At 39.4% G+C, this 27630-nt stretch overlaps 1 protein-coding gene and 1 non-coding gene across 2 annotated transcripts in view; one reads left to right on the forward strand and one right to left on the reverse strand.

The window, feature by feature from the left end:
- Positions 1–13751: 13751 nt before the first annotated feature.
- Positions 13752–27630, reverse strand: part of LOC140944341 (uncharacterized) — a 67469-nt gene continuing 53590 nt past the window's right edge. Inside the window, exons 39-50 of the mRNA XM_073393506.1 lie at positions 26551–26670; positions 26296–26418; positions 25196–25324; positions 23893–24012; positions 23458–23550; positions 21452–21697; positions 20672–20825; positions 19121–19524; positions 18226–18363; positions 16406–16734; positions 15240–15388; positions 13752–14485 (exon numbers count right to left, since the gene is read on the reverse strand). Coding sequence (XP_073249607.1) covers positions 14470–14485; positions 15240–15388; positions 16406–16734; positions 18226–18363; positions 19121–19524; positions 20672–20825; positions 21452–21697; positions 23458–23550; positions 23893–24012; positions 25196–25324; positions 26296–26418; positions 26551–26670 — 2021 coding nt within the window. The 3' untranslated portion in view covers positions 13752–14469. The remainder of the gene's footprint in view (positions 14486–15239; positions 15389–16405; positions 16735–18225; positions 18364–19120; positions 19525–20671; positions 20826–21451; positions 21698–23457; positions 23551–23892; positions 24013–25195; positions 25325–26295; positions 26419–26550; positions 26671–27630) is intronic.
- Positions 27264–27349, forward strand: Trnay-gua (transfer RNA tyrosine (anticodon GUA)). The gene is given in 2 exon segments: positions 27264–27300; positions 27314–27349. It is a non-coding gene; the product is annotated as a tRNA-Tyr (tRNA).

A 27630-nucleotide genomic window follows, 5' to 3' on the forward strand; every position in this document is an offset into this window, starting at 1 on the left:
GGATTTTCTGTAAATGTCCAAGCTGCTTATCAACAGCAAGAAAAAATTTGTCAGTGTTACCTCGACTAAAAGTACTCTCGCTTTCTTGTTGGTCGGTTTTTAACTCAATGACGCCGCTGGAAGATTCAATTCCGTGCAAGATCATGGAAACATTTGCCGAAGTCCCAGAGTTTGCCCACGCTCCGGTAGTTACAGAGACGCTATATCGATAAACAGCGTCTTCGGTTGAGGGCATGGATATAACTGCGCTTATCTAAAAGGAAATTGAGTAATAATTAGTGAGATAAGGGTGTTGATCAGGAAGACACAACTTGAAGGGGTTGCTGCACCTCCGGCCTTGTAGCACGGTGGTGGCACAGGACTACTCGCGAATGTGGTAATGAAGGAGTTCGGCCTTGCTTTATAGGTTACAACCAGCTGAAGAATAGTTGACACACTTTTGCAAGAGTTTCGGTTTTCACATTTCTGAGCGCCGCGGAGAAAAAATTCTTACAAGCACAAGAAATTTCTCCTTGAAAGGTGTCACCGAAAGTGTTGCATAAGATCTTGGAATCTTTTAAACTTTGGAAGAGGGGGCAAGAATCTTGCGAAGTCTGTTATAGACGGAAGACCATTTTTGGCTAAGAGTTCAAGTGCCTAAATCTTTTTTGCAACTCAGTGTAATTAAAGTTTGCAAACTCGTTTTAAAGATAAATGAAAGCAAAGATGTGTATAGGTCTCACAAAACGCATTTCAAATTACGTTCTCTAATTATCTTCTAAATTTACCTTTTCTAAGTCCCTTTTGTCAGCTCTTCTTGCAAAGATTAATGAGATCAAGTAAACAAGAAATACGAGCAGTACTGACACAAGGACCAAGACATCGTAAAGATCGTTAATTGTTCGAAAACCCACTTGAACTTGAGAGAAGTCCATTTTGCTTGGTTGCACCAGGAACGAGCCCCCAAACGAAGTGAAGTGATTGCAAAGGCATTGTATTACAGTTGGAGTAGAATTCTTGCCAGCCTGTTGCATTAAAAAAAAATCAAAAGTATACGAAACAGTGTAATCTGGGACTTTTAAAAGAGTCCTTTGGTAAAACATTTTAAAAAGGGTAGTCTTTGGTGTGAAAACGAACGAAACGAATTTACTAATAATGACACACAGATGGGCGTTGTAGTATAACATGCTCCGCATTAAATTACTTAAGTTTTCTGAGGGTTGTCCAATATGCCCGCACGATCCGTACAGATCCTGCGGATCGAAAGAGCCAAACACACTGTTCCCTGGTATAATAGTGAGATGCAGCCTTTTCGTGTAATCAGAATATTGACTGTCAGCGATGCTGACGGTTTTTACGGAGCGTACGATCCGTCAACTGCTCCTAACGGTCCGTACCAATGCGGCAGTATTGGACGAGAGGTTACTGAGCTTTCTATTTGGTAATATATTATCAAGCAAAGGTAGCTGAAATCATGTCACGGCCGCAAACGCTTTAGGTAAAAAGGGAAAAAAAAAACAACCATAAAAACAATAAATAATAATTAAAAAACTCATATGGTAATAGCGTTTCATGGTCTCCGCGCTGGTTTGGGAAATACTACAACTAAGTCGGCGTTGGGCTAACTACCATACTTACTTTACAGCCTTCACTCATCCACACTTCTTTGTCTTCAGACCAGTAAAGACACCTTGCCGCGTCTACTTCCAAGGTAAAGGTAACAGACTTTTCAGGATCGTATTGAGGCAAGGAACCCGTGCTGTTTTCAACCATTGGATGCTCTTTCGGCGCTTCCTTGAACCTCACACATTGATTTTTATAAGAGTCTTTCATTTTTTCGAGAGATCTGGCAACTCGCCTCCTTCTTAAGTTCTTAAATGGTTCACCGTTCGTAACGGAATTCAGCGGCGAGGTGGGACTCTCTTCTTCCAGCTTTTGAACAAGACCGATGAAGTATTGTCCCGGTCTTTCAGCATTAAACCAGAAGTAGTGGCTCACATTACAAAACTGTAGGTCGTTTTCGCAAGTTTCTTTTTGCAAAATTGTAGCATGATCGTAATTCGTCTTCGTTGGCCTGCCGCCGTACTTGACATAAACTTCCATTAGCGCTTGCCTGTGTAGTGACAGCAAGATTCTTAGAGATGTACTTTCATGATCTGTAGTCACCACTCTGTACATCATAACATCTGGAACTGTGTAGGTTTCCACAGGAGTCGTTGTTTTATTTGGAAGCCTTTTCAATGGGACTGCCAGCGAGATGTTTTCATGCAAATTTGAGACTTTAATGACTTTACCGGCTTCGTCCTTTAATACTAGGCTCACCACTTGAGAATTGATGTCATCATCAAACCGGTGCACAGCGTAGGGGTTCATTTTGTAGTTGATAATCTAAAAGAAAACGAAAAATGGGGTAATTGTCCTGACAACAGGCTTACTGGAGCTGCATCTCAGGTGAGCTGTCTCTGTCAAATTGTGAGCGCTGCAATGATCGAGCATAAGAGAACCCTTTCACACTCAGACAATCAAGGAAATATGTTTTACATAAAGGATTTAAGAATCTCAACTGGCCGGAGGCAAACCAGAGTTAGCTATTCACCAGCGTGGTCGAGGATTTGAACTCGGGAGTACCGAGAACAAGTCCAGCCAGCGGTCGGGATGGGACTCGAACGCAGAGCGTCTAACCGCTCCGCCAGTCTGCTTCGTGCAATGAAATCTCTTTACTGCCTGGTAAATTTGTTTATATTATATAACCACGCACTAGCACATGTACCCTTACTTGAAAAGCAACCTGCTGTGCATCGCCAAAAATTTCTTGGCTCATGCTTTTACTAAGATATGGGAATGTCACGCTGGTTTCATCTTCCTCAAAATCCCAAAGGCTAACGTCAGTTGCGTCGTGAACTCCAACGAATACATCTTTATGGAGTGTTCTCATAGAGCTGTGTTTCTCGCCTGGAAGTTTGGTCGAGATTTCAGCGTCAGAGATTTTTTCATTCAGCATCAAAGCACGTCTCGAAAGCTTTTTCATCTGCAAGAAAAGCAATGAGACGAAATATCCTTCGTCGACTGATTCCATTGGCAATGCTTTTTTTCTTTAAAAAAGCAGAGAAACAACTAGGACGAAGGATAATTTGCCCCCTAATTTGTCACAACTAATCGTGATGTGAACGAACTACAGGTCTGCAGGTATAACGTGTCCTAGAAGGATAAATCAGCGTCTATGGGATACACTAGGCCATTGTGTGAACGGATATATTGGCGCTATCAAGTATGAATACTTTTAACCCTGTTCAGACCCTGGAGCACCCCAAACGCGCCCCCCCTCCCTCCCCCTCTTCCACTCACGAAAAAGTTGAATACCTTCACAACCGTTCAGGCTATAACACCAAACTTACCAATTTTTCCTAAAAATTATCTTTGAACAATTTAAAGTCGTCGTGATATGAATGTCAACATTGACGTTGACATGGCAACTGAGTGTTGGCTGTCATGTTTACAAAATTTGCAGTTTTTTAAAAAAGGTTTTAATATATTTGTAGCATTATTTTATTAACTTTATTGAAACTGTTAATGAAGTCCAGCTTTTTTAGTGACTATTTTGAGAAAAAAAAACATGAGTTAAAACGACCAAATGGCAGATGCTGAGTTTAATTTTCAACAGTGTTCATTTCTCTCGGAATTCCAAGTAGATGAATTTTTCTCGTAATAATTGTTTTATTATACGGGTTTTAAGTAAAATATAACACAATGAAATAATTCAAAATGGTTGTTCCAAGATGGCGGATGCTTCCAGTTTCTTGTTTAGTAATAAATGACGTCATCGTGACATCACTGCTATTGTTAAAGATTGTTTGTGTCAGCCAACTTCTTGACACCTTACTATTTAAGTGTTTTTCTTTTTTTGTCTATTTTGAGGGAAATTTGGATTCGAACTACAAATCCAACGATATGACGTCATGATAACGTCAGATTGCTTCATTGTGTCAATCAAGTTGTGCCCACAAGGTGAAAATGATGAGTACATTGTTCCGTGTAATTTTGCCGTGGCGTGAGCGGTTTTGAAGTTATAGAGGGGGGCTTCGCAGGAAGGAAAAAAATCCCGGTCTGAATTAGGTTAATTGTAACAGTTCAAAAAACAACCCTAACGTAGTTTGTACCCTTTCAAAACCTTTTAAAAAAGAAGGCCTTTGTCGTCTATTTGCAATCATATCTTAAATGTTATGTCCAAAATTTATTGCATCAAACTTTCTCGAGGTGTCTCACCTCCTCTCTCTCAGTAACGTTAAGCGTGTCTACTTGTGTTGTTGCTTGAAGAATGTTCCCTGAGCAATGCAGTAACATCCTCCATGAGTCCCTGACGAGACCCAGGTCCTTTGCTGCCTCCATTTTTACTCTTGTTTTCGCAACAGATGCCCACTTATCAAGAGAGCGTAATGCAGTTCTCTGAAATTAAAAGGGAATTCATGGATATAAGGAATGTGCGTTTCAACATCGCAAGGTGTGCGAATGCACAAATTTTGAGACAGTGAACAAAACTCCGTGATGCACCTTTCCAATGAAACCTCCTCAGTAGTACTTTCACATGGTGCTGTCTATATGTAGTTTATGGTTCTAACTTTTGAGTCTGTGAACGAAATCCTGTGGTGTGACCTTTCAAATGAAATCTCTTCAGTATTACTTTCATATGGTGTTATTTATCCAGTATGTAGTTCTAACTTTTGAGATTGTGTGGAAAATTCTGTAGTGTGACGATTCAAATGAAACCTCTTCGGCAGTACTTTCACACGCCATTATTTGTTCCTCAGCATTCTATATAATGAAATTTTGAAATTCTGTGGAACTTTTTTTGTTTGGCCACCCTTAGCAGTGCAAGGTTTAATGGTTTCGTATAAGATAAACCAGAGTTCTGGAATACCACTCTATCCTCTCCGGTCCCACTTTGCACCATTCCTTCAGAAAGCAAAAGCCGACTACACTTTTAAAGTGCACTTGTTAAAGGAAAATTACCATGCTCTCTGGAGAAACTCCAACGTCTGAAAATGCAGTGGCCTCCTTCAGAACCGACAAAAGCTGAAGAACCGTCTGCAGGTTTGTGGCTTTTACGGCAAATAACCTGTTTATTATATGTTCTTTGAGCTGCAAAGCGTATATAGAAAAAACAACGGGCATTAACAAGGTCCTGAGCAAAACAAATTGGTTGATCAACGATACCGGCAGAGAAGGGTGCGAAGTTGAGTTCGCAGTTGTCAAGGTCAGACCCCCCACAGTCACTGAATGGCTTGTTCTACGATAAAGTGGGGATCACAATTCAGTGGCGGATTCAAAAATTGTTTCCACCATGGGATCACAAAGGTGGAAAATTGGTCATCCAGGCGAGTGTAGTACTTAATAAGACGATTGTTCGTCATAATGACCTGACTAATCAGTTAATAATATAGGTCGTAGTGTTAGTGATTGCCTGTCAATTAAGCCGTGATGTTATTGGCCATGAAGGTTACAAATGTGACGACTCGCATAAAAAATGTCAGTAACTGTCAACAATAGCCTTGTTATTCAAGACTACATCCACCCGGACTATCAGACGCACCTTGTCGAACTGGGTTACCGATGCTCTCCACCTGTTGCAACTCTCCCTAAGATAAACGCAGTTGGTACTGGCACTTTCTATGGAGGGTCATGGGAAAGTCCCTTTTTAGACGTTCAACCTCTGTATACGACCACCATTTCCTATCTGGCTAACCCTCTTTTATATGATCAAATTCGCATGTGCCTGATGTGCTTTGGTGCCCGTAATAACAAAGTTTCACTGTGTTTTAACAAGAACTAGAAACAAAAGGTACAAATACTGACGATGACATACATTTTTAACATGATCATTTGTCAACCATGCCATTTGTGGCTCGTCGATATATAATTCAACAAACTCCAATAAGGAATGTACCACTTGCCACGCTCCATAAGGTTTTCCATTATCAAGGTAGTTGTCAAACAAAGCTTCTGTCTCCTCAAACATTTTATATACATGGTCCGTTTCATCCCAAAATGATGGTTGCACAACCTGTATAATAGAAACCAAACCAAGCTATTTAGCTGTTTTCTACAGTGCACAATGTAGCACGATGCAGAATATCCAAGGCAAAATAAGAAAATGACGAGAGTGTATCGCCTAACGGAATTCGGAATCCGGGAAATTTTTGCTGGTGGAATCCGAAATCCTGTTCTATAGAATCCGGACTACAGCTTGAGGAATCCCAACCCTTGGAATTCGGAATCCAAGTTCCACTAGCCAAGAATCCGGAATCCAGTGCCTGGAGCCCGGAATCCATTGCATGGAATCCAGAATACAAAATGGCCTTCTATCCCCTTACGTGGAGAGAAGTGTATCTAAAATGTGTATATCATGGATATTTATACGCAAAGGCGTAGGATTAATTTTAGAATTAAGTAACACAATAACTAGTGTTGATGCTTTGGTACAATTTTATCCTTGGTTCAATTTTTATTTAACAATGAACTTAAACCAAGGATAATGTAGTGCTGCAGTCAATGCCGCTAAGCAATCCTTTATGAATGGTTATAGCTGATGATGATGATGATGATGATGATGATGATGATGATGGTGGTATAATGATGATCATATAATAAGAGCTTACTTTCACTGTGAATTCAACCTCGGTTCGAGCTCCTACTGTGTTTATTATGATTGCCTTTATTTCAGTTTCACCTGAAATAAACTCAGGCAACTGGACTTCACTAAATGGCATGGCTCCATGCGATAGCATGTGGGGCGGTGTTTCGTCTTCCTCCCTATGAACATAGTAGAACTCGTAAATGAGTGGTTCATGATCATCTCTCCAACCCGTACACGAGACATTCAGAATAACCCCTAAAGCTGCTCTCTCCAGTTGGGTGCCGCTGCATGCTCCACCAGAGGGCTTGGAGGCTGTTTCGAATATGTAGGCGGCCCAACCGCTCGTCCCATTTGGTAATTTTACATCTAAAGTCAGCCGATAGGATGAGCTTTCGTGGAGTTTGTCCTTAGCGAAAACAATGTTCTTCTTTGTTGTCTTTGTGGCGGTGAGAGAATTCAAGGTTTTGTTAAGGTGCCACACTGTGATGGAGGCATTACTTTCCGGTCCTTTTCTGTACAATTTCCAAGTGTAGCTGATGTGTGGAAGATGGAGAGAAAGACCAATGGCTTTGGCTTCTAAGGCAAATCGATGGCTGGATACGACCTTCAGTTTGCAGTTATATTTGCATCTGCAGAAAACGAAAAACATATATGAGGTTGATTGAAATGACTTCAGGAATTTGTGACAACTCGCTTTGCTCCAGTCATTTCTCTAAGTTCTTTCTTTTTTGAGATTGGACCTTTCGTAGTTTACTGCGCATGTCACACGCATCAATGGTGCTGACGGCTGAAACGGCAATGTCACATTATGTTGACCACTGAATTCCAGCCATACGCGTATGTTGACGAATAAATTAGGGTATTTTGATTAATAAATATAATTGGTCTTTCTTTATTCCCACTCAATGAAAAATAAAAAGTTTGATTTATGATGTTGTAAAAACGAAACTTAATGCCTGGTCAAAGTCTCTACTGAATCTTTTAATAAATCAATGGATCTTGTTCACCTGATGTCGACTGTTATTGCATCTTCATTTACGGCATACACGGTCTGCATAAAATCAGCTGTAAAGTTGCCTCGACGCCGATGATCTCTTCTTACAAGCAGTTTGATGTAGTAAACATGTTTCTTCGAGGGATGCATCAAGCAGGCAGTACTTCCATTTGTTTGAAAACCTACTGGGGTTCGACATGTCGTTTTGCGTTCCTTGGCCTCTTTGGAGGGATCTGTTACTTTATTTATGTCTTTGAAAACTCGGGGAAGTTTCCCTCCATCAAGACAAATCCAAACGAACTCCATGCCAGTATTGCTACCTTTCCAATCATGAGAGCCCGATCCATTGAAGAGCATCGGGTATTTTGAAGAACGAAGGCTTTCGTATCCACCAGCAACCATAGCCACAAGATGTCGTTCCTCCACTTTTATGAACCCAAAGTCTCTTCGTGCTGTAGTTATACTGAAAAGTGAGACTTCGAGCTCAAGCAATTTAAGGCCCCTAGACAATAATTCACCGCTGCAAATCCAGGTAGAGGAGTTTCCTTCAACGAGGGTTCGATTCTGTGAAATTGTGCGCGGTGAACCTTGCACATCTCTTACGAACCAATTGAAGGAAACTTGCGCTGACACATTTCCCCCATTTTTTACGGTCGCCTGGAACATCCTTTCTTCGTCTTGTTTTATGACATCCGGGTTGAATAACTTTTTATTGGCCTGGTATATATATGCATCTGGCAGAATGTCACCTCCTATATCTGAAGATGACATTGGAATGGTAAGGCAATGCAATTTTTATAAGCTTCTGTTAGTTTAGCCAAACAGTTGACAGCCTTGGGAACCTAGAACTTGACGAAAACTACGTGAAAAAGACATACATATTTTGAGAGAAAATGCAAATTCTATGTTTACAGCGCAGCTATTCTTCAAGCATCGATGTGTATCTTTACTGTATAGATTGTGGTTGTACCTAGAACGAACAACTGAATGATGATCTCGTTTGATATCACTACAGAAATATCTAAGAATTATGCAAAATTTGACTCCTTTTATTTAAATAAATCCATACGTTTCTTTTTTCAGGCTTATTCCCTTTATGACAGCAATTATTCAAGTTCAGCAGAATACAAGCCAGGGCGCAATCTGAATAACCAAAAAATCTTCTAAAAATCATCTTTCTTTTTCCACATCACATTTTCTACAACTATGTTATTCCCCTGGTTTCATTATCAATTCGTGTAATTTTTTAAGAACCCACACAAACAAACACATACAGTCAAACCTCCTACTAACGGCCAACTCTCCACAACGGCCACTTCTCTACAACGACAACCTGTTTCGGCGGACGGACCATACGTCGACTTTTTTTTTTTTACCGTAACTTCTACAACGCTGATAACGGCCACTTTTCTGGAACGATCACTTTCTTAACTGTTCCCAAGGTGGCCGTTGTGGAGAAGTCCAACTGCGCAGCCAAAAGTAGAGCACAAATAAGTAGAGACGGGTGCTTCTAAGAAATGAAATTATTACCTTGACAGTTGTCAATCCCCGAGTACGCTTTTCCGGTGAAAATGCAGTAGCACACACAAGGACCGTCGCCCGCTTCTATGCACTTAGCTTGTGCAGAGCAATTTGTTTGTCGTGTAACATCAGAATTATTTCTGGATGAATCTATAAATAAAATGTGACATTAGAAATACGATTGCTTTAGAAACTAAGCGTCACCCGAAATCGCGTAATCCATCAGTTGTGGCGGATAATGTATATTAGACAAGTGACATTATTTCTATTAGACAAAAGTTAAATCGACTCGGCAAATAAGCTTTTTGCTTGAACTTCAACAATCATTCAGTGTTATCTACATCAATTCTAGGATAAAATCCCCTTGCCTCCTTAAGGTACATTTTTGGTACTTGTTTTTCCATGTTGGTATTGTTAGTAAAAAAAAATCCAAGGGCTTTTCCATCTTCAAAATGTTGTAATAGTAAGCTACAAAAAAGTCAAAATGTTTTGAAGTGTAGAATTTACTGAGAGTTTACTGTAATTTTGTTTTTCTTATTTCTAGCCGCATACAAGTAAGATTGCCGAGGTCGAAGGCTGAGTCTTTCTGACGCACGGGAAGTTAAAAAAGCGAAAACAGCTGCAGCGTATTAACTAGTGCCATGTATTGAAAAAAAAAGGCGGAGTTACGAAATAATTATTTTTAGATGCAAAATGTTTTTTTTCAATCTTTTGTGGGGGGAAAAAAAACTTACAGAGTGTAGGCGAAGTAAGTCACACCTCGTACAAGGGTTTCTACAATCTGCGACAAAATTAGTTGAGACCCTTGCCCTAGAACCTCTCTAACGTTTTGTCAACTCAAAAAGGGAGTATAAATCTTTCACTCCCCCACCCCCTGTATGCAATGTTGTGCCACTTTCGAGATACCATTTAGAAAACAACAAACATCACAATTTTGAAACGAGGGGGAAAGGAGGTGTGTGGGTTATTTTGTTCCCCGAAGTTGCCGCATTTAAGGACAATGTCTTAATGTCGCCGACTGTAAACAGGCACTTTTCGTAATAGAGGTGGGGGACCCCAGGTAGGTGAGGTAACCCGTTAAGGTGGGGTAACCCGCCTCGCCTGTCCATATAGTCTCTCGTTTCAATTTGATTGCGTTTACATGATGGGTGGGGTGATCCGCCACCTGCCCGGTCTGCCAGACCAAGGTAACCCTCTCAGCCGGAGTCAGGTTTTACCATGTAAACGTTTCAAGGTGGGGTAACCCATGACACATCAAATTCGTGCCATATCCACTTTGTTGGTGGCTTTACATCAATAGAAAGCCATAGCACTGAAGGTTGTAGGTGGAGCAGCAAGTGAGTATAGAAGAACATTAATCGCCAAAACACGTGTTTTGCCAGCATTTTTCTTGTTCACGTGCTTAGCGACCATTCAGTAATCTTGAGAAAGTACAGTGCACCCCGTGGTGGCGTGGTTGTAAGATTTCATGTAAACGAGGGTTATTTTTTTACCGATCCCCCACCTCCATGTAAACAGGCCCTTAGTTTAGGGAGCAGTCTTAGCTAAATGAAGTTATGAAGTAAAGTAAATGCCTGTGGCTCTCATCCCAGCCTGGCCCTTGGTATAGGACACTGCGAGAATCTGAAAAAAAAAAGTCAAAATAACGGAGACTTATTATATTAGACTAACTATTTTCTGATAGAATTTACTTTTTCTGCCATGAAGACAGTTTTCGTCCGCGCGTTGTTCAAACACCAAAGTCCCTAGATTTTGGAATTTAGTGCTTCATGTTAATCAACTTCCGCTTATAAAAGGGGGAAGTGACATTAGGGCGGGGGGGGGGGGGGGGGCTTATCACCGGATGTATCTTTTTGTTTACATGTGAATGAACCTATAATATGAGAATGAACCATGCAACCTCCCATGGTTATGCAGGTCAACACGCAAGAGCTGCCATATTAATCCTTCAACCCTCAATATATCCACATGCAAATTCTCTTGACTGACCCCCACACATTTCCTCAGAAAGTGAGTAAAAGAATATTTTAAAGGAGCAAAGCATTTTTATTTCGCCAAAAATTTTATTACATCTCATAACCTTTAATCTTGATCATTAAGTTTTGATATTGTTAGGAAAAACGAAAAGTTGGTCTTGGGGCTTTCAAAAGGGGTTAATACAAGCGATATCTTGACTCTACTTCCCAAATAAGGCCCCAACAAAAATGGGTCAATCCAAAACAAAAACAATAATAAATAAATTAAAAAGAAATAACCGGCGCAAGCAAAATCTGGTTGTGTCGTTTCTCTTCTGGATAGGCTGTTCCACTCGCGTTCTGGCCGCCGCGGGGTTCTGGGTGACAAGTTTCTAACCAGAGTACATGAAAACGAGTTGCAGTCAGTCATAATTTTTTCTCTGAAAGGACTGCAGTTAGGTAATCTCATGAGCTTCAAACCTTAGATAAAATAATACATCCAGTTTTGATGCACCCTCAATTTCACGCGAATAAGTCGACTATTGAAAATTTCGATATTTTTGGCACGATTCTGTCCAAATTCACCTGTTTTTGTAACTTTTTTCAAAGTTAAATCGGTTGTAACGTCTTTTGGATAACTTGTATTTAGCAGAACATTTGCAGATAGAAGCAACACCAGCAAATGAAATTAAATTACGCAAAAAAACTATAAAATGTTAGTACTATACTTACCGCAGTAACTTCCAAGAGAAGTCGTGACATCATTTTTCTAGCATTTTCTTCACGATTATGTCATAGTTTTTACAGTTTTTCTTCTAACCGCTAAAAATAAAATTTTAAGAGTAATGGACTCTTGGGAATCCTTTGGGAACATAAACACCGTGGAAAGGCAACTGTGGTTTAATAAATAACCAAATGAATTTCAGTTCATATACAATTTTTGGTGCTGTGTTTTCAACGCAGGGTTGCAATCCCCAGGAGAAGAAAGCGTGTATCTTTAACGGGTTCCAAAGGATGACATCTCAGCTAGCACACGATTTTAGGTTAGTTACCAAGTGTAAGATCCCCGCTCAGTCAGTTCACTTTCTATGTAATAAAAATGGACTATTGTAATTGGCCTTAGGACGCAAGCGGCGGGTATTATGTCTAAAAAAAAATAAAACAGTAACTTTTTGTCTACGCAATGCACAAAGATTGATTACTCTTTTTCAAGTTTACATTGAAAGCAGAAGGGCATATCTTAATTAAAACTGTAAGGATAAGACCGCTTTGTTTTCGATATTCAATAAAAATGTATTCCTTAGCTGAATCCTATTTTTAGGAGGAAACTTTTATAAAAAGCTGATGCACAAATCTTATGGAACAGCTGAACTGTTCTCACGAACATTTAGTCTACTTTTGATAGTTAAAAAGATGACTTCAGGCTGCTCATCAATACTAGGGAATCGTTTTTAAAATACTCTTTGTTCGCAACCTTCAATTGTTCACCAAATGTTTTATTTAAGACCGTAAACTCGTCGATCAGTTTGTCTAGCAGGCAATTTTTGAAGGAAAAAAAAAAAAGAATAATAAAAAAAAAACGTAATACAGTGGGAAGAAATTGTACTTCGGTTGTTGTTTTTCCAGTAAATGGTACCGCCGTATACATTCAATGTGATCATCAAATCCATTTCCCCAATTAAATCTTCAAAAAAAAAATAAAATAAAAAAATATTCTTCACACTCTCACCTACAGTCAAACCCCGTTTACGGAGAGCCGTTTATTACGACACTTTCCATGGCCCGTCAGTGCCCCTATTAACCGGCTTTGACTGTACTAAATCAGATGTTCTTGCAGTGATGCAAAACATCCATTCCGGAAAATACAAAAATTACTACTGGGTTACTGTTCAAAGCCAAAAAGCCTAAGTTAAGTGTAAGTTTTGTTCTTAGGGGCAGAAAAAACTCTTCTTTCGAGATTCTGCTTAATGCCTTATAAAATATTAATCCAGTTGTGAGTTTATAAATTAAAAATTAAGTGCTATGGGAATTGCAACAGAGAAAGACGGAGGGTACCCCAAACACTCGATTTAAAACTGCACTACGGCTCTCAATTCATTAAGAAATCCAATATACTGAAGGCGTTCTTGCAACAAAGCCTTCTGTATTAGTTTTCCTCAACAAAGCTGATTCAAAACAACCATAGGAAAATACAAAAAGAAAAAAAAAATACAACAATTGGGGGCCTTTCGTTACGACCTTTGTAACAAACAGACATTAATTATTGCAACTGTACACTGGTTTAGGTCAACTCAATAAGTACCCCCACAACACAATATACACATCACACTGAAACTAAAGATGGAACAGCCTGTGTTTATTTCTCTGTAGTGTTAACGATTCGTGGGCTTTCTTGATGGCACTTGGTAACAGACTGGTATAAATTATTATTGATGTTTTACTAAAATACAATACCCTCGATAATAAGCGCTACGGCCAAAATACATTTTTCTTTATTAAAAAGTAGAATATTTCAAAATGATTAACTAGTTATTCCATCACACAAGCTTCGTTTAGTGTAATTTAGTTACGAAATGATATTCGAAAGTTGACTGTAACATATATTCCTTTTCATTCAGTCTTGTATATAAATGAGTGAATTAAAAACATCAAACTGGGGTATTAAAGGCAGTAAATTTTTCCTATATAAATGTTAAAGAAGTTTTCGTTCCTCTATCAAGATTTTTAGAAACACAGTACATGTATTGTCTATCATAATAATTCTACGATAGGAAATTCTATTTAACACTTTGTTTCTAAAAGCAGAAGTACAAAACATAGATAGCACATGATAATAAGTTTGGCATGAATAATCGGCACTCATCCCAGTGTCATACACGTGTATACAAATTGCTACCTTTTAGCTAGCATGTTTTGCTTTCTATTTTCTTCTTAATAAGGAATTAACAAGCAAAGGCAGTTCTTCATTTGTTTATATTAAAAACTCTATAATATAAATTTGAAAACGAATGATACATGATAATCACAGAGAAGCGGCCGTGTGCAATAGAGAAACTTAGCTTAATGATTCCAGTTTATTGTGATCTTCAGTGTGCACTTTAACTTGACTGAAGATCCGGTGCGTTTCGTTCAGCCAATCCAAGGTAATATTCGTACCTCAGTTTTTAGCCTTTCCAAATAAATTAAAAGCCATGGGTGCTGTTCTTAGCAACAAGAAGTAAATAACTCATTCCTCTTACAAAGCAAACAGCACAACAATTACAATTTACAAAAAAAAAATCTCCCGTAGGCTTGAATTATAAGTCACTTGAACATCTGGAGATGGTTCTTGAAATTGTCTGTACCAGAGGCCTGTTTCCGTAAAGCTGAGAGGTCCTTTGGTTTATACTTCAACGTAAGGCATTCCTAAGCAAACAAAGGTATTGATAAACGAACCATACCTCGCGCGCGTATGCTGATTGCTCCCGGCGAAGACAGCTGGGTCAGAAAAGGAGTGAAAGGGAGGCGGGGGGAGGGATTACGATAAAGTGCAAACAAATTAAAGAAAAAATTACGAGTTGGCGTTGGGAGTTCTTGAGGATGGCTAAAAAACATGCACGCAAAAATTGCGTCGAAAATCGTTTGGGGTCCTATGGTACACGGTATCAACTTACAGCACAACTTTGTCGGTCTAAAAATAGTGGTTGCGAATCACCCCATGTAAAATTACCTTTAGACAGAAAAATTAGGGATCTTAAAAAGAGAAGATTGTGGAAGTGGAATTTTCGCATAATTGGTCATTGTTTTTCCCCAAATGTTTGGGAAAATCGCCTTTGCAAGAGTGAAGACACTTAACAACACTAATTTGGTAGCAGCAAGGTATATTTAAAGGAAAAGGACTCACTTAGTGTTGATGTGAGTCGCTCAAAAACGCCTTTTCTTAAGTTCCCTAGTAATGACATGAATGGAAATAATTCCATGAAATGACTCATATTTTGAACTGCGGATAAAGATATGAAAGTGGAAATAATCCTCGCAGTTGAATAAACAACCTAAGCGGTTTTTTTCCCAACCGTTTAGGTTGTTTATTCAACTGCGAGGATCATTTCCACTTTCATACTCCCTATTTAAGTTGAGTAAATCACTTTTGAGCATGCGTAACATCAAGCTCAACACATACCGATGGTAAACTCCGCAACCATATAATTCTACTCGCATTCCAATGTGATTATTCCAAGATCGTGGAACAATTCTAATCCAGCGAGTTATCTGAGGCATCTTTAGTTTATTCTGGACCACTGAACTTGTGTCAACATTTCCAATAAAAACCTGATGGGGTAAAAATGAAATCGTCGAAAATGAGAATGTAAGGATTACAATTAACTGCGAACAAAATCGATAACTTGGACAAAGAAGAAAAAAGTTTTGAGTTCTAATCTAAAAGTGACATTCATACTATCCTGAATAAAATACTGCTTGTTATCTTTTCTGCTTGTTTTACTTTTGAAACCAAGCAGCATCAAAGAATTTTTTCATAGGTTTGGATGGATTTTTTTTTTGAGTTTAAGACAGTCACGATGACAATGTGCGCTATTCACTATTTACCTAAAGAGTTTGCAAGGAACACTTTATGGAAAGTGATCTCGGCCACTTTTCAAGTAACTGCAAATTTTCAACACCGCAAACAAGAGGTACCCAATTACAGGTTATTTGGAATCATTACCAAACTCACAACTGGCTTTAGACCCACTACGTCTTTCTTCGGTGAGTAGTCATTTATTACTCCATAGATTAAAAAAGTTTACAGAAACAAATTATTAATTGAGACGTCTTTCTTTTTAGATTCTTGCATTATTTTTGTTTCTTGAGCTAGGAAAGCTAATCTTGAGCAATAAACGCGGTTTCAACTAGGTTTCCTCGCCACTTGTTATCATATCTTAATATATTTGTATAGGTAATAGCATGGTTTGTAGTGATATTTGGCATAAATACCACGAGTCATATTTCAAAATTGTTATACGTAATTTCACGAGCCGTTAGGCGAGTGAAATTTGAGACAATTTTGAAATATCACGAGTAATATTTATGCCAAATATCACGTACAAATCATGCTATTATTTGTTTATACTACTACCCGCAAAAGGTTTCTAATTTTCACATGTAGGTATTTCAAATTAAGCTGAAATACCACTGCTCTAAACCAATCAAATTGCAGAAATTTCTCATGTAGTAGTATAATATAATTTAAACTACTATTCTTGTATAACAGTAGACAAAATTGCAAAATAAATTTAAAATAAAATTATTCCTTAAGTTTAACACTGATTTCATTTCCAATCGTCTTACCCGTTTCCTTCCTCGTTCCCTGTATGTGTACCACCTCTTACCATCACGTGATGTCAAGAGCACGTAGGTCTTTACCCATTCCTTTGCGCCCTTGCTCCCATACCCCTGAGTTGCCACGGCAGTCACTGTATGGGTCCAAAGTAAGTCAATTTGTAGCCATGGTGATGGGTCATTTATCTGCGCTCTCCAGCCTTGAGGCCATTCATTGAGGTGCAGCCGAGCGCGTGACGAGCCATAGCGTTGGTAATTATTGTCCCAGGCTGAATGGGCTGATAGTTGCTTATTTTCGATCAGTCCATTTTCCATTCCCAATGGGCTGTCACATTTTTCTGTGGGAGAAAGAAAACATCATTATCAACATGATTTTTTAGTAAAAGAGTAAAAAAAATAAAATAAATAAAATAATAAATAATAATAATAATAATAATAATAATAATAATAATAATAATAATAATAATAATAAGTTAGCTACTCTGAGCATACGGTTGGATAACCTCCCGGACAAAGAGAGCAAGAGCAAAGGCTCTGATCAGGAAGCAATGGTCCTGTGGATGACTAGAACAATCAGGGTACAAAAGGAGTGAATGCAAGAGTTTCATGGACGAGGACGTGAACAAGCTTGTGAAGGAATGCTACTTGAGGAGTGAGCCATCTAGAAGCGGGGAAGGGAAGCGTATGTCAAATATCTGGAGAAATGATATTGGTGTATTTGAATGTAGTAAGCAAAGGCTTGCCGACCAGGTAAGTACAATTAAAGTTAACAAATAGCTTTCTGACCTAGAAATGGAAGAACTGAGGAGGGAAATTGACCAATGTGGTGCATCAAATGAGCAAATGACAGAAGTTGCTCCAGAGAATCATGGAGACATTACAGATCACTACAACTCTTTACAACCTGAGTTTGAAGATCCTCAATGAATGAAAACAATACATACTGCCGTATCTATCGGATCGAAAATGCACAGGGATGGACTAGATGATGAGTACATCAATCTGGCGCTTGAAATACTAATTTGAACAGGGGAGTAATACAAAACCATACAACTTGCGTAGGCTAGACGGACGAAAAGTGAGGCAGAAAGTTCAGGAGCTAGATGACGTTTTGAGTTATATTACAACAAGGGACATTCTCGAAACAAACAATCTGATAAGGGCAGCTGCGTTTGTTGTTGGGAGATCGTTGGGCGTAAAGAAAGGAAGAACAAAGGGCGCCCGAAAAGAACCACCATTGAAACAAAGGCTAAAGAAACAGATTGATGAACTCAGAGAAGACATTAGACCGCTGAATTGTATGTTAAGGAGGGGACCTACTAAGAGGAGAGTTCAAGGTGTACTAGAACATAAGTATAAGACCAAGGAAACGGGCCTCCAAGTTGTCTTAGAAGAGTTAAAGCAAAGAGTTACTGCAAAAGCTACAAAGATCTAAAGCGTCTGTCGAATTGTAAAGAAGGTGTGCTTGTACCGATCGTCATTGGTGCCAATCAACTATTTGTCATTTTTTGGAATGGTCTAGAGTTCACTGTTTTAAGTAAGCAGCCAGTCTAATGCGGGAGCTCCTCTTTTAGGATTGGTTAAAGTGGTTATAGGGACTAAGTGGAGCGAAGATTCTTGTCCAAGGAAACAAAGCGATGTCAAACTTGCACATCCCCTATACTTTGTCTTTGCATGTGTAAAACAAATGCAAAGACATCGTTTTCTTGATTAATCCAATTGCTCTTCTGTCGCTCCCGATGCGATCGCTCTCATGCTTAGGTTGTTTATACTGTACAACTTCAATCAAGGTCGCTTCTACGGTTTAATGTCACCTTCGTCTGCCTTACCTGCACATTTTGTAACGTTTCCCTCTTTAATAGGATGAAGTCCATCGGGGCATAAACATGAGAAACTTTTTGCTTTTAATAAACACAAACCCGAACAGCCATCGTTTGCAACATCGCACGGATTCTCGTATTTGAGGGCTGAAAAGGAAGGAAAAATTTTTAATGAAAATTCTTTATACGTGTGTTTTTTTAGTCGCAGGCAATTTCAAGCCACAAAATTGCTGGCGTTATTTTTTTTAGAGCTGATCTTTTCTCAAGCAAGATATTTCAAGTGTAGATTCAATACCACCACAAACAGCAAGGCCTTTTAGAACATATTAAAAAAAAGTGAAGTGGCACCTCTTTATTGGTAAATTAAAACAATTCGCTAAATAACAAACGAGAAGGAATCTGTGCCGAGTAATCTTTTGCAAAGACTTCTCAGATTGTGACCGCGCGCAGGTCAGCAATTGGCCTATTTTTTCCTGTCCTCAGAAACAGTCCCAGAAGTCTTTGCGAGAGTTAACTCGGCCCAGTTTCCTCGCTTCTAAGGTGGCGATTTTACAGTGATGTGGGCATTCCCGCGTTTTGGGCATCCTCATTCCGAAAATCCTAGTGATATGGGCATCCCATTTTCATATTACCTTAGCGATTTGGCTTAAAGTTAGGGTCAGGGTTACAGGGGATGCCCATATCACTAGGGTTTTGGGAATAGGGATGCCCAAAACATGGCGTAGCAGCAAATTCATTGATTTTCATAAAAGGCAAAGAACTGGGCAATAAGAAGACATAAGACTGTCTGTGCTTTCAAGAATTACCAGACGTTCCCTTTCCTGTTATTGTCAAGCCAAGTTTTTCTTTCCTACCAGGATCATTCATCAGTAAACACTAAAGGAAAACATAGATATCCACCTACCCGTTTTTTCACAAGGTTGTACTGCCTTGATGTCAAAGATTTTTCCGCTACTACCTACGAATGATCTAAGAGGTGCATCTCGAGTTTCAGCGCTTAATCCCATTCTCTGGATCCTTCCCTGTCTCCAGTCGGTCCAGAACAGCGTTCTATTGAAGTTGGTTATGCCAAATGGATAGAGCGCTCGACGAACCACTTTACGCATACTCAGATCGCCTAAATTCACACAACAGATCTCCTTTACACCTGCATCGCAATAGCACAGTTCATTTGTGGATTGCACAAGAGTCAAGCCGTTTGGAACTTTGAGTGCCGGAGATTGCACCAATACTCGGCGATCGGATCCATCCATGTTTGCTACTTCTATTTTTGGGCGATTTCGACCCCAGTCTGCCCAGTACATTTTCCTTAAGTAAAGATAAAAAAGGAAAAGGTAATTAAGAATATTCCATTGTTTAAGAAAGAGTTCACTCATGCCAAATTTTCTGAAGCCATTTCGCTTAAGAAGACCAAATTCACACAAACTGCCTCTGATATTCTGGGAACAAAAAACTGAGTGGTATTGTTAATATTAGATTTTGTTCTCTCCTCGTAGTATTCTTGCAATTCCTCGTAATGCGGTCTTCTGCACCGATTGCTCCCAACAACAACTGGTATCACCTCCACCTTTCGCATAGCCCACATCGTTTATATCTCACGCTTGAGATCATGATACTTCTTAATTTTTTCACTCTTCTTTGAGTAAAGTCTGCGATCAGCTGGTACGGTAACATCTATTATTTTACGGACTCTATCCTCCTTTCCCACAAACACAATAACCGGTCTTCTAGCCTCTATTATGTGGTCGCACTGTATGTTGAAGTCTTACAACACTTTGATTTTATCATACTGATACTATCATCATCATCGTCATCGTCATCGTCGTCATCGTCATCGTCATCGTCATCGTCATCGTCATCGTCATCGTCATCGTCATCGTCATCGTCATCGTCATCGTCATCATCATTAATATTATTGCTAACACTCTCAGATAAAGGTGTTAAGTCTGGTTTAATTGGCTCCGGGCAACAACCAGATGCCTAGGGAAGCCAAGAAGCATCCTTCATTTTACTTTTGTTCCCTCATCTACATCTCCAACACTTTCTTAAGGATCCTTGCTGACCCCAAAAGGGCACATCTCTGAATCAGTTCAATGGATGTGTCAACACCATTATTGAGACAGTAAACACTTTTAACAAAAAAGAGATCAACTACAGTACAACGGCTGCATCCCCTTAGCGGGATGGGAAACAACAGACTAAACAGCAGTTAGTTACCTCGTTGTATAGTTGCTTCCTTTTCTCACCACATTTGCGATGTTATCGGAAAAAGCTGAATTCACTATCGTTTTGGTGAGATGCAGGGCATTCAAGAAAAGGTCACATAGGACAATATCATAGGCTATTAGACTTTGTTTTTCGTAAAGCCTCTGTACAGCCGCCTCTTTTTTGAGGGAAAGGGTCGGCTATACACAGGCTACTCGTCGTAAATCTGTAGTAAAGAAACGAGTCTCACCCATTGGGCGGATCGACAATGATGGCTCGAGGATTCCTCAGATCTGACGAGATGAGTGTCTTTCTTTGACTTCCATCGAGATTCGCTACCTGAATGGCATCCAGGCGCGAATCGGTCCAATAAATATTTCTTCCTAGCCAATCAACTGCAATTCCTGTCAAAGAACAACGCATGAATACTTTACAAGGCACAACATTGAGTTACAAAAGTACGAGCTAGTTCAAATAAACAGTAGTCAATATAGGCTAATATATCCAACAATCCTTCATTAACTATAGATTCTTGTTTTAAATTTTTGGTTTAGAAAATTGGTACTGAATCTATGGCCTCCTACAGCTTGGCGCGTTGCCCAAACGTAGCGCGTTGCCCACACGTAGCCTGTTTCTACACTTAAGAATAAAATTTGGCTTCTATGATTAACACTGTGCATGAAGTCAAGCTTGCTCTATTCATTTTATAACTCGATGATGCAGTCCGTGGTAGGAAGTGCTTCTTACTAGTTTAGGTTTAAAATCTTTCGCGTAGTTTGGAAAACAGAAACCCAAGAGGGATTTAATCAGAACATTAAAACATAATTTCATTGGAATTGTGTCAAAATAATCGACTAAAACATAACAAGCGAACTGATTTGAAATGTACCGCTCCTCGTTTTGAAGGTGCCGCTAGTGTAAGCGAAAACATTATGATATTAGCTCATAAGTTGAACAACTCTATGACAAAATTTCCTAGATTGTGCTCCTTCAAATTTAAGCTCTATTGAAGATGAAATCTTTATTTTACCTTCGGGGCTTGTAGTTTTCCCGCTGTTAACAATAACCTCCATGTCGCTTCCGTCATACTTTGCCCGCACGATAGTCCCTTTTATGACCTCCGTCCAGTACACCATCTGCTCTACGCAATCATAGTCGACGCCTACATGCACAGCTCCTGGGCGCTGGTAAATGATTCCCACATCGTTGGGTCGAGGAGGAAGGGACAAGCGTTGAATGCTGTTGCCTTTGCTATAGATTAGTGATGCTTCGCCATCTAAAAAAAAAAAAAAACAATACAAAATTTGCTAAAATGAGCTGCCTTGGGTAACCACGACCGTGAGAAAGTATAGCAACCCTAATACAAGAGCCTTATTAGCGGAGCTCTCGAGCGCGAAGCGCGCCAGCGGAGCACCATGGGTAAGGAAATGAAGTAATCTACCCATCCGAGAAAATTTGGTAATCACGTGACCGTACACTGACAGCCGACCGGCCCGCCCGAGAGACTGTCCGTCCGCACCAGAGTCATACCAATGTAAAATAACTCAATCAACAGGTATGGTAACCCAAATGCAACTCTAGGTTATTTTGGCGGGAAATCGCATGGCCACCGGCGTCTTGTAAAGCAGAGACAACAAAAGAGTCAATTAAGACGATAACGGAAAACGGTAAATGTTTCTGCATTCGTGTTGTCTAAAGTATTAGGCTTAGATAAATCGTCATGTCCACAAATTTGGAATATAGAGCTAGAGAAGGACAGGAACAGAGAAAGAGGGCGGCAGGCTAGCGACGGTTAACGAGAAAAAGGGCGACAGGGATTTAGAGCGAGAGATAAAAAACAAAGGAGACATTTTTTGGTTGGAAAAACAACATGAAAATTTTGTAGCGGCGGTGACAAAATGAGAAATGCTAGCGGCCACCAATGCGAGGTGAAAATGAGCGGCAGTGAAAAAAGGTGAACGGGAACACGTACGACATTTCCTCCATAAAACGTGTAACTAAAAAATTTCTGGAAGTTTCACGTTGTAGTCGTGCAAAACAAAGGCAAAGAAATGTACAAAAAAGTGTGCTGCACGTGCAAAGTTGCTTTTGCTAATTAGACCTATTGTTGTTTTCACCTTTTTCCGGCGTTGCATGCTTTAGCCGCTTAGCATTACACGATTTTATATTTTGTTTGAACAAACTGTAAATATTATCGAGAGCTTCGCTTTTAGCCCTGGCTAAATCTATATATTATCGGTGCTCTTCGAGTCTTATAGACTATAAGAGTAAGTATAAACTTTGTATGCAGGGGCATAGCCAGCCCATAGACCTGTAGGCCCGGGCCTACAAATTTTTGGTTTGATCACTCTACCGTTTGTAATAAATTATGCGTTGTTGGGATGAACTAAAAAGCTTAAGAGCTCAAAGTGTTGGTGAGGTCAGTGCGTACTAGTCAAGCGTGTAATTTTCAAGATATGTAGAAATGAAAGTTAGCCGGGTCTACAACCAGTCAAAAAGCTGACTACGCCCCTGGTATGCAAAAACGAAGCATCTGTAATTCTTATTACCAGAAGCGATGTTACAAAGTGCTCTTTCTAGAATGGTCGCAAACTCAAATTTTTGTAGTGTCGGTATGGACAACAGCATAAAGCAACAATTATTTTTCGTTACCCGCAGGGCTCGAAGTAACTACAGGTCAACCAACAACGTTCCGCCAAGATGACCATTCGTCCGGACAAAGTTTCCGTTTTGCCGGCCATTTTGACCGGCCACAACGACCACCACCACCACCACCATAACAAAATATTCTTACACCATTACGTTTTAAGAGGCTTGTTAGGCTAGTGTTATCTTTAGCATTTTGCCTGGTCAGAAGAGAGACGTGACCGTGCTTTAAATTTATTTGCCCGGTCAACACGACAAGAAACAGTCCCAAATATATTTCGAGCCCTCTAACCGAAAAACATATTTAAGAAACATTTCTTCACGCACTTCTAAAACCTCGACAACACACACAAACAGTCTAATTCGATCATTATATTAGATTATACTTACGCCATTGGCATCTTTTGCCCGAAAAGCCAGGAGGACAAAGACATGTATTGTTCTCAGTGCATGACCCACCATTCAGACAGAATTTGCATTCCTCTGTTAAAAAAAAAAAAAAAAAAGTTTATGTACATTACTCGGAAACTGGTTATTTTAAGTTCTAAGAAAAGTCCCACACTCTCTCTGTTTTGAGACTCCTCTCTACGAAGACCACCAACGAAAGAAAAACTGTGAAAAACGCCATCCCCGTTATACAATCCCCCCCCTCCCCGCTTAAGTGCCCCGACTACCCTTAACTCTTTAAGTGCCAAAACCTACCCCCCGCGATACACGTTTTTCTTAGTAGTAACAAATTTTATGGTAACAATCTGACTATCATTTGTTAGGGTCGCCAATTGTAGGGCGCCTTGAAACGAAACCTCGTGATAAAAAAATACATACTTTTACACGTTTGTCCAACCATTTTGTACCCTGGTAAACAATGACACATAAAGGAACCTGCCATGTTGAAGCAGTCTGCCTTATCAGGACACACAGTAGGATCTTCACACTCGTCTATGTCTAACAAGAAAAGGTGACAAGTAAATATTCGCCTTGTGCGTAGGCTAAGGCCCGTTTCAAACGTCGTGCTACTGCCGTGCCGAACTAAATTGATCGAATTAAATTCGACTTAAGCACGGCAGTAGCTCCACTTAGCTTCAAACGCCGAGCTACTGCCGTGCCGAACTCAATTCAGAAGTTATGAATACATTAGAAAACATTTAAAAGTTTGCTCAATCATTTCTTTATTTTTGTATTTTGTTTTCGGCAACTGAGAACAGCCATTCTATTTGACTGAATCAAATTCGACGTCTGAAATCAAGTCGTGCTAGTGTCGTGCTGCAGTCGAGCCAGCTTAGCACGGCAGTAGCGCGACGTTTGTTGCAGATGTACATGCGAATTCACATAAAATGATTACGATACATTTCTTTAGGGAATAAGTTGAGAGAATTTTACAAAAGATCAAAGCATTTTTCCTATGGGGATTATTTTATTAACTCTCAGAAACCTTTTCTCTTGATTATGTATTGAAATTCTTAAGAGAAAATTGATTTTGATCATTCTTGGGACGAAAAGGGGTATAAAAGGGTCCACAATCTCAGAGAGTGTCAATTGAGAGAGTTAACTCTCACTCACTCATCCTTTTCATTCGGGCTGGTTGATAAGGTCGCAAAGAGAGAGTAAGAATACCATGAATAATCCAGATGTCATAACATTCTCCCGTGACAAACATAGATAGATAACCGCATTATATGATCACAAAAGGAAAACGTGGATACACAGCGGTCGGCCAGACAACTATTTTGAAAGAGCGGGTCAGACAGCTTCCAAATGCCGAGAGAATTGTGGGAGTTTTCAAGGACATGCTAGATCAAGCGGTCACAACGTTTAGTGTATCAATCCTCACAAAAGAAAAAGAAAATGCACTGGCCTTGCGCAAATATGACAAAGTGGAGAGAACTTTGTAAACGGCTCCAGCATTTCGACAACAAAAGAACAAAGTTTTCGTAACTTTTCGCGCGACATGTCACCCCATCTCACAAAAATGTTGAAAGGGGGTGTCACGCGGTCTGAACGAGGCTTTATTTCCTAGATCCTTTTTCTTGGCTTACTGTAAGGCACAAAGTTAGAAACACTGTTAAAAAATCTCGACCGAACACCGTTTGTTTTATGGTAATCTCTCACAACATGTAAAATTACTCACCGGTACAAATTTCTCCGTTCCCTGTAAAGCCTGTTTTACATCGGCACTCCTTATCTGGATCTATGTCATTACTTATTTCTATACAGTCAGCGTTGTAGTCACAAACCACCCCTTCACACGTTCCATCACCTAACCATGAGGAAAATTACGATCAAATATTGCAGATCAAATACTGAGTTGCAGCGTTTGACTTATGCATGGCAGGAAAGATGTGGTCAAGGCACAACCTTTGACTAAGTAATTAGTAGCATTGTCCATTTAGGGGAACTAGGGTGGCGCAATGGCGAGATACAATTTATCATATTTGGTTAAAAACAGTATGAATTAGGTATCTTGTGATCTGCAAATAAGCTAAAAACTGGTATCTAATGCGCATGAATATTAACTGACTGTGTCTCTTTAGTTGCTAAAATATGAGGTGCAACAATGTTGATCTGAATACCTTGGTTAAATGTTCAAATGTCAGAATGTACAATGTACACAAAATATCTTTTCGGTAGGAAAACAGCTCAATAAGTTGGGCCTATTATAATCATTAGCTTGGCCGTTGTGTACAATGATTTTTCAGTTCATTTACTTTGCTTTTTTGCACGACGTCTTAAATAAGATATCGCCCAATGTAGGGGAATCTGGATTCCAGAACCCGGGAAATTTTTGCTTGTGGAATCCGGGATACGGAATTTTTTCTCTTGTATTCCGGGATGTTAGGCTTTGGAACCCGGAATACAACTCAAGGAATCCGGAAGCTCACAAACGATTGAAATCCAGAATCCAACAAAGACTGCAAGATAATACCTGGAATCAGGAATCCACGGCGTAGAATCCAGAATCCAAGACTGTCTTGGATTCTGTTACATGGGGCGACAAGATAAATGAAAATAATAGATCATTGAATGGGCAGTTGATGCGCTTGAGAGATCCGCTTGATAGAGGATCACAAGTTTACTAGTTTCTGTAACTATTCAGTGCTACCTTCTTTAAATAAAGTGCATTATTATTATTATTATTATTATTATTATTATTATTATTATTATTATTAGTATTATTATTATTATTATTATTAAAGATTGATGTTGCCTTTGCGATGGGTAATTACTTACTCGAACAATTGAAACCGCTGCCATAATACCCTCGATTACAACGACAAACGTAAGATCCAGGCTGATTAACACACTTGGCTTTCCTGTGGCATTTGAGGTTAAGCTTTGCGCATTCATCGATGTCTAAAAAATGGGTAAATATTAATGAACTTCACAAACAAGCAAAATCAATACTGTAAAAGAAAAGCCGAAAATTAAATCGTTTCAAAACTGTTAGTAGACTGTATTTAGAGAGAAACTTGCAAGTTTGCTCACCTCTACAATCGAGTCCATTTCCGGTAAAACCTGCTTTACATTCACAGACTTGGGCGCCGTTCTGCGTTGTCACACATACAGCATCCACTGCACATACGATTCCTGCGCATGTTCCGTCCGCTTAAATAAGGACACGAACCATTGATCAATGAGTACACAAGTCACATAAGAAGGTTACTTTCCAACGTTTCAACTTGACAAATTTAGTTACTTCCATATCGAATTTGTAGTCTACTTCGCAGCCGTTATTAGAATCGTCACGTAACGCTCCTCCCCAGTAACTAGTGGGGAGGAGCGTTGCGTGACGACCCTAAAAACGGCTGCGAAGGAGACTATATTGTTTGGGAGGCTAATAAATACTTTGTTTTTAAAAAAACAAATAAGGCTCTCAAAACAATGACTACAACGGGCAGAAATTTCAACAAAATTTTAAAACCTTTTAGGGATTGTACTTGTAGTCGATAACACTTGATCGATTTACGGAATCTGTTTTCATGTGCCGGAAAACTGCAAAGAAATTATGCTTGAATTTATTTTCTTCCCTTCTCGCTGTCGTTGTTGTCGTGCATACTCATGGCTCTATCTTCTGTTATTACTATTACTATTGTTATTATTATTATTTTCATCATTCCTTATGTCATACAACGTTGTCATAAGACTCGGCGAGAAATAATTTGAGTTTACCGATAACGCAATTCTGCTATGTATCGATTCCTTCGATAGCTCAGTTGGTAGAGCGGAGGACTGTAGAAGTTGAGTTGTCATCCTTAAGTCGCTGGTTCGAATCCGGCTCGAAGGAATACTTTTTCCTCTATTTAAACGCTCCTCAAAATTGCCTCATATCGTCAGTTTTGAATGCACTGGGACAAGAATCAAAAACGTTCACTTTACATTTTTTTTTTCATATAGTGTGATAGAATTGAACAAAAAAATCATTAGCATTAGGTTTCCACTTTAATCCTATTCAGACGGGGCCTGTTTTCTTGTTTCCTGCGACCAGATTATCATGATCATAATCTTCAATATTATAATCATTATTATTATTATCAAGAAGAGATGCTAAGGATGGTCTTTAATGAT

The sequence above is a fragment of the Porites lutea genome, chromosome 7, assembly GCF_958299795.1.
Source record: "Porites lutea chromosome 7, jaPorLute2.1, whole genome shotgun sequence".
In the NCBI taxonomy this organism is placed as follows: domain Eukaryota; kingdom Metazoa; phylum Cnidaria; class Anthozoa; order Scleractinia; family Poritidae; genus Porites; species Porites lutea.